The sequence below is a fragment of the Bombina bombina genome, chromosome 3, assembly GCF_027579735.1.
Source record: "Bombina bombina isolate aBomBom1 chromosome 3, aBomBom1.pri, whole genome shotgun sequence".
Classification (NCBI taxonomy): Eukaryota; Metazoa; Chordata; class Amphibia; order Anura; family Bombinatoridae; genus Bombina; species Bombina bombina.
In genome coordinates this window covers 506720306-506739045 of record NC_069501.1, presented here as the reverse complement: position 1 = coordinate 506739045, position 18740 = coordinate 506720306, and the positions used below count along the sequence as shown (strand labels likewise).

The 18740-nt window shown below is 38.7% G+C and overlaps 1 protein-coding gene across 1 annotated transcript in view; it reads right to left on the bottom strand.

Moving 5' to 3' along the window:
• SARS1 (seryl-tRNA synthetase 1) overlaps positions 1-18740 on the bottom strand; it is a 67958-nt gene that overhangs the window by 43404 nt on the left and 5814 nt on the right. The window contains 4 exon segments of the mRNA XM_053706904.1: positions 1334-1477; positions 5529-5594; positions 5596-5691; positions 14746-14826. Of these exon segments, the coding sequence (XP_053562879.1) occupies positions 1334-1477; positions 5529-5594; positions 5596-5691; positions 14746-14826 (387 nt within the window).

The following is an 18740-nucleotide window of genomic DNA, read 5'->3' as shown; positions in this document are numbered from 1 at the left end:
GCTCTTTGCCTCTTCCTGCTGACCAGAAAGTGAATATCCCATAAGTAATGAAGATGATCCGTGGACTCATCATGTCTTTAAGAAGAAAAGAGCTGGTGACAGATGAAGATAAGGCCATTTGGATTGGATGTGATGTCGGTGCAAGGTTTCTAAAGGGGCTGTAGGGGAGAGGAGGATTGTATGAGGTTTGCTGTGGCTCCTAGAGGGCACAAGAGGAGCTGCAGGGGAATAAAAGACTAGTCTGCTCTCTGATGTGGTGGATAACTGTAACAAAAAGGGATGCATGAAATCTCATATGGCTAATAGCCGACATAAAAGTTAGCCGGCAGATTATATTTGGTCTGGGATCTGGTGTGATTCATAACTGGCATAAGAAGCACTAAGGGGATAAAACTCTAGTTTGAGATCTCTTGCGACTTACAACCGACACAAACAGGGCAGAAGGAGATATGAATCAGGGTATTGTGTGAATCCCAATATTCCCCACCTGGAACTTAGAAAGAATGTTATTTATCTGGTTAAAATAAGTATCCAGATTTTGGACTCTATAGCTGACTGTTGTTCATGACCAAATTAAAGGTTTATTATAGTCGAGAAATTACATGCTCTAAAACTAGTGTCCTTGAAATACTACGTGGTTAACCCCTGCAAAGGGGATAAACACAGTTAAAAAAACACATCGGGAGCCACAGAGAACTGCTGACCTCAAGAGGTACAGACCCCTGATTCAATCAGCAACGCTACTCACTTTACGGGGTTACAACATTGCAGTGTCACTCATTTTAAAATTACATGTAATTTTTTTCAACTATAAAGGCCTTTTAATGTAATAATGTGCAATGTCACTCTTACCAGGAAAGGTGAAATAACCTAAATATGTAAATCTTAAAGGAGAGTAGGGAAAGAGGTGATATGATAGTAACTTTCAAGTATAAGGGGCATAGTAAAGCTGAGGCTGTGAATATTTTTCACAAAAAGAACAAGGGGTCCTGATCTCAAGCTGAAGGGTTGTAAATTCAGGAGTAATTTATGAAAGCACTTCTTCACAGAAAGGGTTAATGGAATAAACTTCCATTAGAGGTATAAGGCATACGTCACTGTGGGGGACTTCGAGAATGCCTTGAGTAAGCAATACTGCTACCCTACCAACTAGAAAACTTTACTTTTTTAGGATATTTTGGGCAGACTTGTTAGGCTTGTGTCAAAATCAATGTTTAAGATAAAATGAAGAAAAATACTTTGTTGCCTTTAAGTTGACCAAAAAAAAATACAAACAAACACAAAAAACGAACAACCTAGAGAACATGCCACTATGTACTTCCATATCTCTTACCTTTAAGAAGTACCCTCGGCTCCCAGCAACAACCGCTCCTTTTTCTCCTTCAAAGCCATCTACCATGACCACAAGATCCACATGGGAATATCGCTTCCTCACCTCACAGTCTCCAAAGGTGCGCTCTACTTTGTTATCCTTGTCCTGCATGATATAGTATTTAGCACAGCAGAAGGCCGAACATAATTGCAGACACATAATAGAATTATTACAACTTTTTTATTAAAATTATATTTTTGTACCCTGATTAACAGAAATTTATATTTAAGCCTCACTTGCAATAATTGTTCATACATAAAAGACGCTAGCCAGTCCATGAAGTTAAGAGAGAGAGGTAAATATAGAATGGATCCCTGGTTTTCAAATCTGTCCTCGGGCCTCTCCAACAGGCCAGATTTTCAGGATTAGCTTGAGTTACAGCAGGCAAAATAACCATCGGCTAGATTACGAGTTTTGCGGTATGAGTGAAAAAGCAGCGTTAAGGCTCTTTTTCACTACAGCTGGTATTACGAGTCTTGCAGGTTTAGCTGCACCGCACACTTTTTTGGCCGTAACGCAACGTAATTACCGCAGCTTTCAAAAAGTCCTTTTTCAATGGGACTTGCTTTGCGCCGGTATTACGAGTCTGCCTGGGAGGCCAAAAAGTGAGCTGAACAGCCAATACCGTCAAGATCCATACCGTAAACTGAAAGTCAGTAGTTATGAGTTTTACGCTACAAAGCTGTAACAAAACTCATAACTAAAGTGCTAAAAAGTACACCCTTAAACTACCTATTAACCCCTAAACCGAGGCCCTCCCGCATCGCAAACACTAAAATAAAATGATTAACCCCTAATCTGCCGTTTCGGACATCGCCGCCACTATAATAAACATATTAACCCCTAAACCGCCACACTCCCGCATCGTAAACACTAGTTAAATATTATTAACCCCTAATCTGCTGTCCCTAACATTGCCGCAACCTACATTACTGTTATTAACCCCTAATCTGATGTCCCTAACATACTTACCTATAAAATAAAACCTAAGCTAGCTACAATATAACTAATAGTTACATTGTACCTATCTTAGGTTTTATTTTTATTTCACAGCTAAGTTTGTATTTATTTTAACTAGGTAGAATAGTTAGTAAATCGTTATTAACTATTTACTAGCTACCTAGTTAAAATAAATACAAACTTTACCTGTAAAATAAAACCTAACCTGTCTTACACTAACACCTAACCTTACATTAATTAAATACAATTAACTAAATTACAAAAAAAAAAAAAAAAACACTAAATTACACAAAATAAAAAAGAAATTATCAAATATTTAAACTAATTACACCTAATCTAATAGCCCTATCAAAATAAAAAAGCCCCCCAAAATAAAAAAATACCTAAAATAGCCTAAAATAAAACTACCAATGGCCCTTAAAAGGGCCTTTTGCAGGGCATTGCCCCAAAGAAATCAGCTCTTATACCTGTAAAAAAAAAATACAAACAACCCCCCCCAACAGTAAAACCCACAACACACACAACCAACCCCCCAAATAAAATCCTATCTAAAAAAACCTAAGCTCCCCATTGCCCTGAAAAGGGCATTTGTATGGGCACTGCCTATAAAAGGGCATTTAGCTCTTTTTCCGCCCAAACCCTAATCTAAAAATAAAACCCACCCAATAAACCCTTAATAAAACCTAACACTAACCCCCGAAGATTCACTTACAGTTTTGAAGACCCGACATCCATCCTCAACAAAGCAGTAGAAGTCTTCATCCAAACGGCAAGAAGTCCTCAACGAAGCCGGGAGACGTCTTCATCCAGACGGCATCTTCTATCTTCATCCATCCGGCGCGGAGCGACTCCATCTTCAAGACATCCCGGCGCGGAGCATTCTCTTCTTCGACGGCGACTGAAGAATGAAGGTTCCTTTAAGGACGTCATCCAAGATGGCGTCCCTTGATTTCCGATTGGCTGATAGAATTCTATCACGCCAATCCGAATTAAAGGTGAAAAAATCCCAATCCTATTGGCCTGATTGCATCAGCCAATAGGATTTTTTCACCTTTAATTCCGATTTCTGCTATAGAATTCTATAAGCCAATCGGAATGCAAGGGACGCCATCTTGGATGACGTCCCTTAAAGGAACCTTCATTCTTCAGTCGCCGTCGTAAGAAGAGGATGCTCTGCGCCGGATGTCCTTGAATGGGCGATGGGGATCTTAGGATTTTTAGATAGGTTTTTATTTGGGGGGTTGGTTGTGAGGGTGTGAGGTTTTTACTGTTGGGGGGGTTGTTTGTATTTTTTTTTTTACAGGTAAAAGAGCAGATTTCTTGGGACAATGCCCTGCAAAAGGCCCTTTTAAGGGCCATTGGTCGTTTATTGTATGGCTAGGTTTTTATTTATTGGGGGGGGGGGCTTTTTTATTTTGATAGGGCTATTAGATTAGGTGTAATTAGTTTAAATATTTGATCATTTCTTTTTTATTTTGTGTAATTTAGTGGGGTTTTTTTTTTGTAATTTAGTTAATTGTATTTAATTAATGTAAATTTATTTAATTGTAGTGTAATGTTAGGTGTTTGTGTAACTCAGGTTAGGTTTTATTTTACAGGTAAATTTGTATTTATTTTAGCTAGGTACTAGTAAATAGTTAAACAATAGTTATATTGTAGCTAGCTTAGGGTTTATTTTATAGGTAAGTATTAGTTTTAAAATAGGAATTAGTTAGGTAATAATAGGTTTTATTTAGATTTATTTTAATTACATTAAATTTAGTGGGTGGTTAGGTTAGGTTAGGGGTTAATAACTTTAGTATAGTGTGGTGGCGACGTTGGGGCGGCAGATTAGGGGTTAATAACTAATGTAGGTGTAGGTGGGGGACATTGGGGGGGCAGCAGATTAGGGGTTAATAAATGAAGGTAGGTGGCGGCCGACATTGGGGCAGCAGATTAGAGGTTAATAACTAATGTAGGGTGGCCGGCGACCTTGGGGTAGCAGATTAGGGGTTAATAACTAATGTAGGTGTCAGCGATGTCGGGGTAGCAGGATTAGGGGTTAATAAGTATAATGTAAGGTGTCGGCGATGTCGGGCGACAGATTAGGGGTTAATAACTAATGTAGGTGGTCGGCGATGTCGGGTCGGCAGATTAGGGGGTTAATAACTAATGTAGGTGTCGGTGATGTCGGGGCAGCAGATTAGGGGTTAAAAGGTATAATATAGGTGGGGCGGCATATTAGGGGTTAATAACTAATGTAGGTGTCGGCGGCAGCAGATTAGGGGTTAATAAGTTATAATGTAGGTTTCGGCGATGTCGGGGCGGCAGATTAGGGGGTTAATAAGTATAATGTAGGTATCAGCGATGTCGGGGCAGCACGATTAGGGGTTAATAATATAATGTAGGTATCAGCGATGTCGGGGGCAGCAGATTAGGGGTTAAAATGTATAATGTAGGTGGGGGCGGCATATTAGGGGTTAATAACTAATGTAGGTGTCGGCGGCAGCAGATTAGGGGTTAATAAATATAATGTAGGTGTCGGCGATGTCGGGGGCGGCAGATTAGGGGTTTTTAGACTCGGGTTTATGTTAGAGTGTTAGGTGTAAACATACATTTTGTTTCCCCATAGGAATCAATGGGCTGCGTTATGGGCTTTACGCTTCCTTTATTGCAGGTGTTGGGCTTTTTTTTTGCCGGCTCTCCCCATTGATTGTCTATGGGGAAAATCGTGCCACGAGCACGTTAAAACCAGCTCAAAGCAGTGCTGGTATTTGGGTGCGGTATGGGAGCTCAATTTTGTTTTACGCTGCAATAATTGCCTGCTACGCCGGGTTTTTGTAAACCTGTAATAGCAGCGCTAGAGGGAGGTGAGCGGTGACAATAACTTGCAAGTTTAGCACCGAGCAGCTCTTACCGCAAAACTTGTTATCTAGCCGCATGTTTACTAATCAGCTGATTATTTCACTTGTGCTCCAGTTCAAATATCCTCAAAAACCTTGAGGACAGGTTTGAAAACCAGTGTGATAGACTGAGAATAAATTGTTATGAATAATTTTAGTACTTCACAGTTTTCTATCACAAACATTTTAATTTACTATTACATTAATGTGTAAAGAAAAAATAAATAAAAATGAAGGGTGTTTCCAATCAGAAAATATTTGGAGCCACTGGCACAGTGTTAAGACCATTTAAGCTTCCTTCCTAGGCTTGTTACCTCATCATTACTGATCGGGACCAGATGTGATCGAAGCAAGTTTCCAATCTCACGCAGACTCTCAAACCCTCTCAGCTTCTAGTCCTCACTCGCTCTGCATCTGTTGCCACTATTGCTCCTCTACTAGGAACTCGTAACTTTTTATCTGTGTTACTGACAGACCCTGTAAAAAGAGGAGAACAGTAAAAAAAATAATAAATCAGAGAACAAAACCACAGCTAAAACAATAGTAAGAATGTACAATTAAGCAGTTGAAATACCAAAAAGGACATTAAAGGGACCCTAAAGTCAAAATTAAATTACATATTTTAGGTAGAGAATGCAGTTTTAAGAGACTTTTTAATTTACTTCTATTAAAAAATGTTGAAGTCTTTTTATATTAACACTTTGAGGCACCCCAGCTCCTACTGAACATGTGCACAGGTTATAAGTACACTAGTTAGTGATTGGCCGATGGCGGTCACATGATACAGAGGGCCCGGCAATGCGGAAAATTAAAATTTGTCATAAAAAATAAAAAAAATCGACTGCTCATTTGAAATTCAGAGTTAGTGTTATTGCATTGTCTTTTTATCTATGGACTTGTTAATTGTGTAATTCTACTGCATTAGTGGTGCTTTTTAACACAGATCAGAAACTGGATTTATCTTTTGTTTTATATCCGAGAAGTATTTTACAATGAATAATACAGCTTGGCTAGTCCAAATAAAAGTATATTTTTATGCCTTTTCTTTGCCCCTGTAGGAAGTATTTGCTGCTCACACATACGTTACAAGACAGGGGGTGAATCCCCTTCTTTTCTCCCCATAAAGGGAAATGAAAACCAAAAAGTTTATTTTGCGGCTCAGACAGACAGAGCAAACAATTTTAAAAATGTTTCCAATTTACTTGGTTAACACATTTGCTTTGCTTACATGGTATTATTTGTTAAAAAGATACCTAGGTAGGTTTCTGGAGCACTAAATAACAGGAATAGTTTAGCCATCTAGTGCTCTAGCAAATGGATAACATTCTTGCAAAACTGCTGCCATATAGTGCTCCCAGACACATGCACGCTCCTGAGCTTACATCCCTGCTTTTCACAAAATATAACAAGAGAAACATAGAGAATGTTATAATAAAAGTACATAAGAAAATTGTTTAAAATAGAGTTTCATGTCCCTTATTGTGGGTTAGCAATGATTCTACTAAGGCAATACATTTTAGTTTGTTAAACCGTTTTCTAAAACAAAAACAAAATTTATGCTAACCTGATACATTTCTTTCTTTCTTGACACGGTGAGTCCACGGATTATTATCAATTACTGTTGGGAATATAACTCCTGGCCAGCAGGAGGAGGCATAGAGCACCACAGCAGAGCTGTTAAGTATCACTTCCCTTCCCACAAACCCCAATAATTTGACCAAAGGAAAGAGAGAAAGGAAATAACACAAGGTGCAGAGGTGCCCGAGGTTTATATAAAAAAAACCCCTGTCTGAAAAAAGAGAGGGCTGTGGACTCACTGTGTCAAGAAATAAATAAATTTATCAGATAAGCATAAATTTTGTTTTCTAATGACACAGTGAATCCTCGGATCATCATCAATTACTGTTGGGAATCAATACCCAGGCTAGAGGACACAGATGATAAAGGGAGGGACAAGACAGGTAACCTAAACAGAAGGTACCACTGCCAAAAGAAACCTAAGCTGAGGCAAAAGTCTTGAATTTATAAAATTTACAAAAAAAAAAAAAAAATGTTCAACAGAGGCCTCATTCTTGGAAGCCCAAGAACAAGACACCACCCTGGTGAAATGAGCTGTAAATCTCTCAAGAGGCTGCTGTCCAGCAAATGTCATAAGCCAAACAAAAAATATTTCTTAAAAATAAAATAGAAAAATGGCAAGTAGCTTTCTGACCTTAACTTTTTCCGTAAAGCAAACAAAACAAAGCAAAAGACTGACGAAAGTCCCTTGTAGCCTGCAAATAGAACTTAAGAGCATGCACAACCGTCTTAGTTGTGTAATAAACGTTCCTTATGAAAAGAAGGATTAGGACAGAGAGAAGGAAAAACAATTTCCTGATTAATATTCCAGTCCGAAGCCAAACTTGGTACAGAGAACTGCCTTATCCGAGTGAAAAATTAGATAAGGATAATCACACTGCAAGCTGAAAGTTCAGACTCTGAGCAGAAGAATAGCAGCAAGAAACAACAACTTCCAAGATAACTAACTTAATATCTACAGAATGCATAGGCTCAATCAGAGCCTGTTGTAGAACTTTAAGAACAAGGTAAGACTCCAAAGTGGAGCAACCGATTTAAACACAGACCCAGATTCTGACCAGGGCCTGACAAAAGATTGTACCTCCAGCACGCACCGCCTGATGCTTGCGTAGCATATGGAAAGAGCAGAAATCTGACACTTGAGGGTACTGACAGATAACCCCTTCTTAAGGCCATTCTGAGGAAAGGATATAATCCTTGGAATCCTGCCCAACTCCAAGAACACCCTGTAGACTCACATTAAAGCTATTTACACCATATCTTACGAGCCTGAACCATGGTCTCAATACCCGATTTGGAAACTCCACGCTTGTCAGAAGGTCCTTCCTGAGAGATAGTATCCACGAGGTAGGAACAACATTTCCACTAGATCTGCATACCAGATCTTGCGAGGCCACGCAGGAGCTATAAGAATCACAGATGCTCTCTCCTGCTTGATCCGAGCGACGACTCACAGAAGGAGAGCAAATGGAGGAAACAGACATGCCAACCTGAAGCTCCAATGAACTGCCGGAGCAATCTATCAAAGGCTTGAGGGGTCTCTTGACCTCGGACCGTAACTATGGGAGCTTGGAGTCCTGACGAGACGCCATCAGATCCCCCATTTGGTTGATAACCTGGAAACACTTCCGGGTGGAGTTCCCACTCCCTGGAATGAAAAATCTGTCTGCTCAGAAAATTCACTCCCAATTGTCCCTGGGAAGTGGATGGTAGATAGATAACCTCTGTGAGCCTCCTGCCCACAGAAAGATTCGAGCCACCTCTTACAAAGCAAAGGAATTCTGGGTTCCTCCCTGGTGGTTAGTAAGCCACAGAGGACAATTTGTCTGTGATAAACTGCAATTGCCAACTGAGGATTGAAAATCGTTCTCCACTCCAAGATGTTTATGAGGAGAGCCGACTCCTAACGATCCAGGATCCCTGCACCGTTAACGAGTCCCAGAACTACCCCTCAGCCCAGCAGGAAGGCGTCCGTGGACACATCATCCAGGAATGTCTCTAGAAGGCACGCCCTGAGACATATACTCCTGAGAAACCACAACAAGAGACTCTTGATGACTGATTTACATCTATCCAATGAGACAGATCCAGGAATTCTCCATATTGTGGAAAATAGCCAAGGGAAAGATGTGTATGGAACCATCAGACAAATGTCCTATTTAGAGGAAAATTCAACTGCAGCTAAATCTTAAAGGGACAGTCTTTTTTCTTTTGGTATTCTTAGTATAAACTAAACCTAGGCAGACTCATATGCTAATTTCTAAGCCTTTGAGGGCTGCCTCTTATCACATGCTTTTTAAATCTCTATTCAACACAAAGACAGAAAGTACACGTGGGCCATATAGATAACACTGTGTTCAGGCACAGGGGGTTATTTAAGACTTAGACCAACACAATGCTAAATTTAAGACAATAGATAATAAACAGTCACAGTCATGTGATCAGGGGGCTGGAAGAAGGTTCATAGATACAAGGTAATCACAGAGGTAAAAAGTATATTAATATAACTGTGTTGGTTATGCAAAACAGGGGAATGGGTAATAAAGGGATTATCTATCTTTTAAAACAATAACAATTCTATGGTAGACTGTCCCTTTAACTCCCACCCAACTGGGTGTAAGAGTTAATCTACTGGACCACTACAAATTGCTGGTGGCCGGACAGAAAAGAGAACAGGAAAAATCCTTGATTTCCTAGATAGAGAATCTACAAAGGTCCCCAGTAAACCACCCTAGCAGACCAGTTCTCGAGAAAAAAAAAAAAAAAAAGTCTACTTGAAAGATGGATGACACCTGAACCAATATTGTCCAGAAAAACACCCTTGCACTATCCCAGGACCTAAAATCCTTCTCGGATGTGCAAAACTCAGAAACTTGAGAAGATTCCGACTCATGGGCACAGAAAAACACATCCTTCAGGTCTATGTTCTTATGAACAGAACCTCTAGAACCTAGGAGAATGGACACTACTTAGAAGGTCAGAACCTGAACAATTTTTAGAAAAATTCCTAGATCCCATTTCCAGGCTGGAACTGGAACCAAAACTTTCAGAGAGGAATGTCCCAAACCCAGTTAAAAGGAATGTCTATCAACATACCCAGAATGCAGATACCTTAGAAGGAGAAATCTGCGAATGGACTCCAAAGGACAAGACTGACCCTGCAGAAGGAAGAAAAAGAAAAAAAAAAACTTTCCTTTAGTTTTACTCTCAAGATGAATAGTAGAAAAACCCTTTAAAACCTTAAGGTCCGAGGAATAATTCTATCAGATCAAATCCAAACAAGGTGCATCCTTGAAAGGAAAAAACCCCAGAAGCGTGGTTTTGGAGGAAGCATTTAAAACTACAATCGCAGAACTAAAAAGCCTAGGCTGTACCACCAAGCCACAGGTAGGCTTCTCAGCTGATCCATATGGATTTCAGACCCAAGCCCGGCGGGCTAGAATAGCAAGTCTAATAAGACAAGGCATTGCTCTAAATGAACCATTAACCTCCAGCTTCTTATCCAAGGATCCGTAAAGGAGTAACTACCATCCCTGAGGATCGAGGACTGAGTCATATTAGAAAATGAGCCCTTAAGATAATTGAATTCAACAAGGAGATCACTGTGTTACATGATAAAAAGTGGGCATATATTTCTGTAGCAGCAGGCTTGATATTACATAAGGACTCAGATGTATAAACAGCTGATAATATACACTTTCATGACATTGAACATAATGGTCTGGAGCTGCTAAACAACGGAGCAGAATAGGCTGAACTATGCTGAGACTCTTAAGCTCATGCCGGAGGAGCCGAGTCACAAGTCACTACGGGAGCATCCAAAAATGGCGCCGCTCTCAGAACAAGAAGGAGGCGGGGTAAAAAAAAACTAACGAGAAAAAAACAGAGCGCCACTGGCTAATGGCACGCATACTCCCCCACTCTGCTACAAACATACCTAAAGTCAGATTGTCTGCCCAAGGACCATAAGCGAGATCGGACTAGCTTGCTCTCCCAAACAGTGTGCCACAGGCTAATGGAGTGCAAACTCCCGCTCCCAAAATTCAGCATACATATATAATAAAAGTCGGATCGCCTGTCCACTGAAGCAATATCGGTAAAAACCGAATAGCTTGCTCTCCCGCTCACAATACCATGAAGCAGGACAGAGTAGACAATATCGTCCAAAATTATAACAGGCATCAGCACCCTAGGACAGCTTCAAACCTGGGTTTAACTATATATAGTTCTGTTCTCTGTTGGATTAGCAAAAAGAGGAGTATTTTTCCTCAGATTGTCATTTACAATTAATTAACCCCTCATGTCTAATAAAGGGAAAACAGTCCCTCTTCATATCAAATTAAGTGCCTGCTCACTGCCTTAAATCATATCCTAACTAGGATATATGTGTGTCCCCATAACATTTTTTGCAGGAATTCCCTAAAGTGCCTTTTTTACACTCCTTACCTGGAAGATAAACAGCACTTACCTGCAACTAGCCGTCCGGCAGGAGGACAGCTAACCTGGCATGAGAGGATGCCGCTCCTCACATAGGCCTGTAGAAAAAAAAAAAGATCAGAATAAACTTATTCTGGCTTTCTGTACTAGGGCAGCAGAGTGTTAGGAAAACGCAGCAAGGCCCAAACAAGTTCCTAACTGCTTTAAAATCACCACTGCCCTACTGAAGAGACTAACGTGGCGTACAGCTAGACCCTATCTTGAGAGGAAAGACCAGAGCAAGCCTGCTCTGCTTTCAAAATAATAAAATCTTGATTGAAGTCAAACACCAAAATTTCACCTCCTCCTTGCACTGAAGGCAAAGAGAATGACCAGGGTTTGTGGGAAAGGAAGTGATACTTAACAGCTCTGCTGTGGTGCTCTTTGCCTCCTCCTGCTGGCCAGGAGTGATATTCCCAACAGTAATTGATGATGATCTGTGGACTCACCGTGTCTTTAGAAATTATTTTTTTATTATACATCTACTAATAAGCTTATTTCCATAGGTTCAAATACATATTGATGATTTCTGTCCTGCAGTATTTCCCCATCTATCCCACTTAGCATCATGACTGCTACAGCAAATCCAATATAAGAGAATTGAGACACTGGGTGAGGGGCTAAATGATAGTAACAACTTGAGCTTCAGCCTCTTTGGAAGGAAGTAGAACTGGCAAAGCTATTTTACAAGTAAAACAATCACAGCATTTTTTTAAATAAAATGAATATTTTCATTAATGATTTAAAATGATGCAATAGCTAAAGTTGAATAGAAGCATATTTGCAACATATAAACAAGTCATACTGTGCATGTGATCCACCAAGGAGGCTGAAGAGAGAAGGAGCTTTTTGGTAGGTTGATTTTCCAACCATTGCATAGCAATGGTCTCACCAACTGCAGAGAAGGTGCCTGTCTAGGTATAGAGCTATAGCAATTCCTTGAGCTTGCACCAGAGTCAATAGTGTTCTAAGAACTTTCATAAAGACTCTTGGCATTGTTGCTAGACCAAAAGGGAAGAGCTATTATCTAATAATGCCTATTCATTTGACATGATCGGTGTGAATAGGGATCTGTAAAAAGGCACAGAGCAAATTGTCTCCATTTTGAAAGTTGATACTTAAAAATAAAAAATTTGTTTTGAGATCCAACATAGGGCATGCACTCTATGGAACTATGAACAGATCGGCTGAGTTGAACAGGGGAGTTGGAGGGATTAAAAGCTCAGGTATATTGGGTGATTTTGCCTCCTCCAAGTGGACTGGAGTTTAATCCCACATGTGATGCTCATGGACTCTCACCATCTTACGAAATAAAAAAAGGCTGTGTTTCTGTTTAGACTGATGGCAAAAAAATGTTTTGCTCTAAAATCTCCTGTCCTTTAAGGGGTAAAATTCAATATACCCCCGTATGTAGTGCCCTTGCATGTCTACTTTTCAAAATGGTATGCCATGATGGGACTAATTTGAGTCTGGGGGCTTCTGAAGAGCATCACATGAGATATGGGCCCAGTAAATTAAATGAATAATTTTGGGTATCAGTTTTAGATTTAGTGACCATTATTAAACCTACACTAAGCACTAAACCAATAATTCCATACTTGCAGTATTTGGCCTTTATTTGCTATACATTACTTGAAAACTTAGACATATGAAGTATTCCTTGAATCAGGACAAAATAATGAATGTATTTTGGGAGGTATTTTCCTTTAGTTACACTAGTTGCCAAAAATAAAAATGTATATCCCACAATTTTTAGTATTAAATATTTATAGCTATTATTATGTTATTTGCATTCGATTATTATGTACCCATATAGGGTATCACAAGAAACCCCTTTGTCTTTTTAAAAAAAGCAGTATCCAATATGTATGGGTACACTTTAAGAGACAGTTTAACCAACATGTTTCTCTCCTTTAAATTGTTCCCAAACATACACATTACCTGCTGGAGTGTTTTCAATTGTTTACAAAGTAGCTTGTTTACCCTTATTTCGGCATTTGAAATAGCTGATTTAGCCTGTGGTATCCCAAGCTACACTAAGTTTATATACTGGAGTTTAGGCTATTGACAAGCCTATGTAAACACAGCCAGCAGAAGAAATTACACTACCAGTTGGGTGCTGTATAGTTGAGTAATAAAATGTTAAATTTTCCTTTTTTTTTCTCTTGATGTATTAAGATTTGGTTATCAGATATAAAATAAGGAGGCACGTATGTGTACACTAAGTGATAACATAATGAACTATAATTTTATCTGCAAGTTCAACCCATTGTAATAGGCTGTAGTTTAAAAGCACAAAACCAGCTAATTCCTATGCACAAATAACCCTGAAAATGTAGGACATCTACCTGTTTTTCATTGGGAATTTGTCGTTAGAAACTTGACCTTGATTTTATAGGTTGGGACAGTTTACATGAAGGCAGACAACAGCAAACAAAGGGAAAGTATTTCTTGAATTAATCAAGACATGATCGTTACAGGAGTTGTTAAAGGAACATGAAACAAAAATGCATGATTCAGATAGAGCATGTCATTTTAATCAGCTTTCTAATTTCCTTTTATTATCAAATTTTCTTTGTTCCCTTTGTATCTTTTGTTGAAAAACAAAAAAAACGTAGGAGTGTGTACGTGTTTGGAGCACTATATGGCAGCACTTTCGCAAGAATATTATAAATTTTCAATAGTACTACATGGCAGCACTATTTCCTGTCATGTTGTGCTCCAAATACTTACCTAGGTATCTCTTCAACAAAGAATACCATAGAACAAAGCAATTTAGAACAGAAGAACTTTCTTTAAATGGTATGCTCTGTCTGAATCACAAAAGAAAATGTTTGGGTATCATATCCCTTTAAGGTCATAGTATATAAAAACCATGAGATTCTTTGTAATACAGTGACAGTTCAAACATAGTGCAGGGGATTATTTCTGGAATTGTGAAGAAATCATCCAATTAAAGGGACAGTCTTGTCAAAATTAAACCTTCATGATTCAGATAGGGCAATTTACTTTTATCATTAAATTTGCTTTGTTCTCTTGGTATTCTTTGTTGGAAGCTAAACCAATGCTAACTTCTAAGCCCTTGAAGGCCACTTCTTACCTCAGTGTATTTTGACAGTTTTTCACAGCTAGACGGTGCTAGTTCATGTGTGCCATATAGATAACATTGTGCGAATTCCCGTGGAGTTATTTATGAGTCAGCACTGATCGGCTAAAATGCAAGTCTGTCAAAAGAACTGAAATAAGGAGGCAGCCTGCAGAGGCTTAGATACAAGGTAATCACAGTGGTAAAAAGTATATTAATATAACTGTGTGTTGTTTATGCAAAACTGGGAATGGGTAATAAAGGGATTATCTATCTTTTTAAACAAGAACAATTCTGGAGTAGACTGTCCCTTCAAGACAAATGGTTCTTTGTGGAAGTAAAATTTAATTTGCCGTTTTCATATCATAAGCATTTAGATATATTTTACTTACAGTAAGGAGTTCTGCAGTTAGCTGATCCAAATTCTGAGCATTTTCTGGAAGAATGTCACTATCGCCTATTGGCTCCTTCTTCTGTAATGCAAAAGTCAGGGGGGAAATGGGTTAAGTACCTGAGTGTGTAGTAAAAGGAACATTAAAATGAACAATTAACAGCTATTTATAGTCACACGACTTTACAATATACTTGCATCTTTATTTTTCCCTTTCATGTAATTTAGCTATAAAATTGTGGCTTTTTTAATTCTTAGAACTGAAAAAGCATACTGCAGACTAACCTTGCAACATAGCTTTCCCAAATGGGCTTTAACCCAAAAACAAATGCAGCAGTCCCTTTAAATTCTTTAAATCGATTCCATCTAAAAGTGTATTTTAAAATGTGCTGCAATTATGTTTTTGTGTGAGGACAGATCATTACTTTCTATTCGGTGGATTTGTGTGATAACTGGACAATTTCTAAACTGATATTATATCAACAATGAACATGCAACAAGCATCCTATTATTCCATTTAATATCAAAGATAAAAGACAAAGCAAAAAACAAATATTGTACATCATGTTAAAACCCTCAAACATTGGAGGACTCATGAGATGCTAAGAAAGGCAGTCTTTAGTAGGCCCCAGCACCTCACTATTTGGTCAAACATCTCATGATGCATACACCCCTTCCTCGGTTGGACATGGTGGTGACTGAGAAAGATCACCTCTCAAAATGTTTACTCCTGGAATGTGGATGGTCAAAATCCGGTTTTACAGCATTCAGATCATCGGATTATGCAAGAACACTTTCTTCAGTCATAGAGAACGTTGAGTTCCCCCTTGATAATTAATGTAAGCCACAGCTGTGACACAGTCCAATTGAATCTGAAGAAGTATCCCTGTTTGAGGCTGGGTAAGAGTTTCAGATATTGATTGGTGACCTCCCTTCCCGTAGAGACCAAATGCTCTATACCATCAGGAAACCCCAGAGAGCCCCCTGAACTTGTAGGCTGGCGTCTGTCGGGTTTATGGTCCATAATTGCCAAAAGAAGGAAGCCCCTTGTACAAAGATATCTAAGACTGCAATCACAACAGCAACTGTCTTGTCTCCTGAATGAGAAGGATCTTCTGAGAAAGGATCCTCAAATTGTTGCCCCCCTGCCGAAGAAGGTACAGCTGAAGAGGTCTCAGATGAAACTGCATCTGAAGCAGCCACCCTCAGACCTCAGAATGCCCTTTGTAGTACTTACAGCTGACTGAAGAGAGGGTGTCTGAAACAGAATATTGACCATGTAAGGAACTACTGAGATGCTCCGGCTTAAGCCACCATCAGTAAGAACTAAAAAACTTGGTAAATACCCTGAGAGCTGTGGCAAGGCCAAACAGCAAAGCTATAAACTGGTAATACCTGATTATAAAAGAAAACCTGAAATATTTCACACAGTTTTTGTGAATTTGGATATGCAAGAATAATCTTAAATCTAAGGTAGAGAAGTAGTAAAAAAAAACGGATTGTTTTGCACTAAAGTGTGAAGTGGCATTTTAATGTGGAAACCTTCTGGAATTTAGTTAGAAATCTGAGATTCAGAATGGAACAAAATGTCCTCTCCTACTTTAGGACTTTAAAGAGGTTGAAAAGAATCCCTTGCCCTGTTCTGATATTAAAAATGGGCAAAACTTCCTCTTTCTGTAAGTCTAGTAAGATAGAGAAAAAAAAACCTGGCCGTATAGGATCTCAGGTGACACAGAAAACGAGAACTGCATCAAAATAGAGATTGTACCTCAGACATACAAAATCAAACACCCAAGGGTCTATTATAGATCTTTCCCAAGTCTTAATCTGCCCTCCCAACAAGAACTTAGTCTGCGTGGGGAATCACACCCTTGTGCGAACTTGGATTCATGACTAGATTTCTTGGCCTCTTTGATCTTGGACTAGAATGAGGCAGGCCTCCAGGAAGTCCTGGGTGAGTTTGATCTTTGGGATGTAGAAGAGATCATTGTTTGGGCTGATTATATTCCTTTTGGCATCCTGAGTCACAAAGCCGTAACTTTAAACTAGGGACAACAATCCGCTCTTAGAAACTATATCTGCAAACCACACGCCATAAAGGCATGTCTGGCTTGTACAAGCAAAGTTGTCGCTTTTAGCAATAATGCACACCAACTGCACAAATGAATCCCAAATGAAGCTGCTAACAGTCAGAAGTAGATAAGTATGATCCTGGATCATAAGTTAAAGTGAATGTAAATTTTGATGCTAAAGTGCCCGTTTTTTTAAATTTGATTAAAAACAGGGGCACTTTAATTCATTAAAATTTACATTTCACTCGTGTTGTGAAAAAAAATAATTACCTTTTAATCTTGACAGCCGCTCCAGCTTCCTCCGCCCTTCACAAAGCCTCTTCCTGGGTCTAAAATGAGGAATCCGGCTTCCTCCAATCACAGCGTTAAATCAGACACTGGGGGGGCGTGATTAGAGGATGACCGATCCATCATTTCTGATGTCAGAAATGGCTTGCGACGACCGGGGAAGCTGGAGCGGCTGTCAAGTTTAAAAAGGTATTTTTTCACAACAAGTGAAAAAATACTTTAACAACACTTTAATGAGTTTTTTATATTATTTCATTTAGCATACTTTTTACCGCCAACTAATTGCAAAAATGGACTTAGATCAATACCTTGGGTTTACATAGTTTTGTTAGTCAGCTTTGAAAATGTGGGTAGTTATGCCATACCAAATGAGCTATTGACCCATTGCCTGAAAGTATCAAGAAATCCTCTATAAGAACTGTGATCCACAGCTGCAATTAGTGGTCTAATTTTTAAAAGTTTTTATTTTTTAAATATGATCAGGTATACATCTTAAGGGCAACTGGTGTTATGAAATAAAACTAAATGGGCCTATAGCAATACCTTGGGATGTCTAATTAAAAAAAAAGATAGATAGATATATACAGGTAGCCCTCAGTTTACGCCGGGGTTAGGTTCCAGAAGGAATGGTTGTAAATCGAAACCGTTGTAAATTGAAACCCAGTTTATAATGTAAGTCAATGGGAAGTAAAGGAGATAGGTTCCAGGCCCCTCTCAAAATTGTCATAAGTAACGCCTCATACATTATTTTTAAAGCTTTGAAATGAAGACTTTAAATGTTAAACAGCATTATAAACCTAATAAAATAATCACACAACACAGAATATATAATTAAACTAAGTTAAATGAACAAAAACATTTGCTAAACAGCATTATAAGCATAATAAAATAATCACACAACACTTTTCTGCAAACAGTTCTTTATATGCATTCCAATCTGAACTGATTTATAGCCAGGAAGATCTTGTTCCTTTGAGATCTGCTCGATAGCTCAGGTCTGGTTAAACTGATTAATTTCAGCTTTCTTGGCTTTGCTGCAACACAAGCGGCCAGCTCCACCTACTGGCTATTTTAATAAATGCACTGCTTCTCAATGCTTTTCAATAGGAGTCACATGACTGGAAAAAAAGGTTGTAATTCTGAAACGGTGTAAATTGAACCGTTGTAAAACGAGGGTCACCTGTATACATAGATAGATAGATATACACACACAGTTTTTGGTTCAGTTATGAGATACCAAATGAGAGTTACCCATTGCACCATTTTAGAACATGGTTCACATAACTGCAGATACAGACCTTTGAATTATCAAAGCTAACAACATTTCTATATATGAGATTTTTAGCTGTTTAGCTACAGGTTGTTATGAAATGTGGTATTTAAATCTAGCTACAGATTTTATTTACTTTTTTTGTAATTTTACAATAATTTCTTAATTATGAAACTAAAAAGCCAATTAAAACAGTGAGAAGAAAAAAAAAGTCACACTATATGGATTTAAGCACAGCAAAGGTTTATTCGGTGAGCTTTTGGGGTGTACACCCCTTCCTCAGAAAACCAGATTAAAGCAAGTCACTGTGAGTTTAAACATTAGCAACACTCAACCCCTTTGATGCATATCCAATAATCAATCACA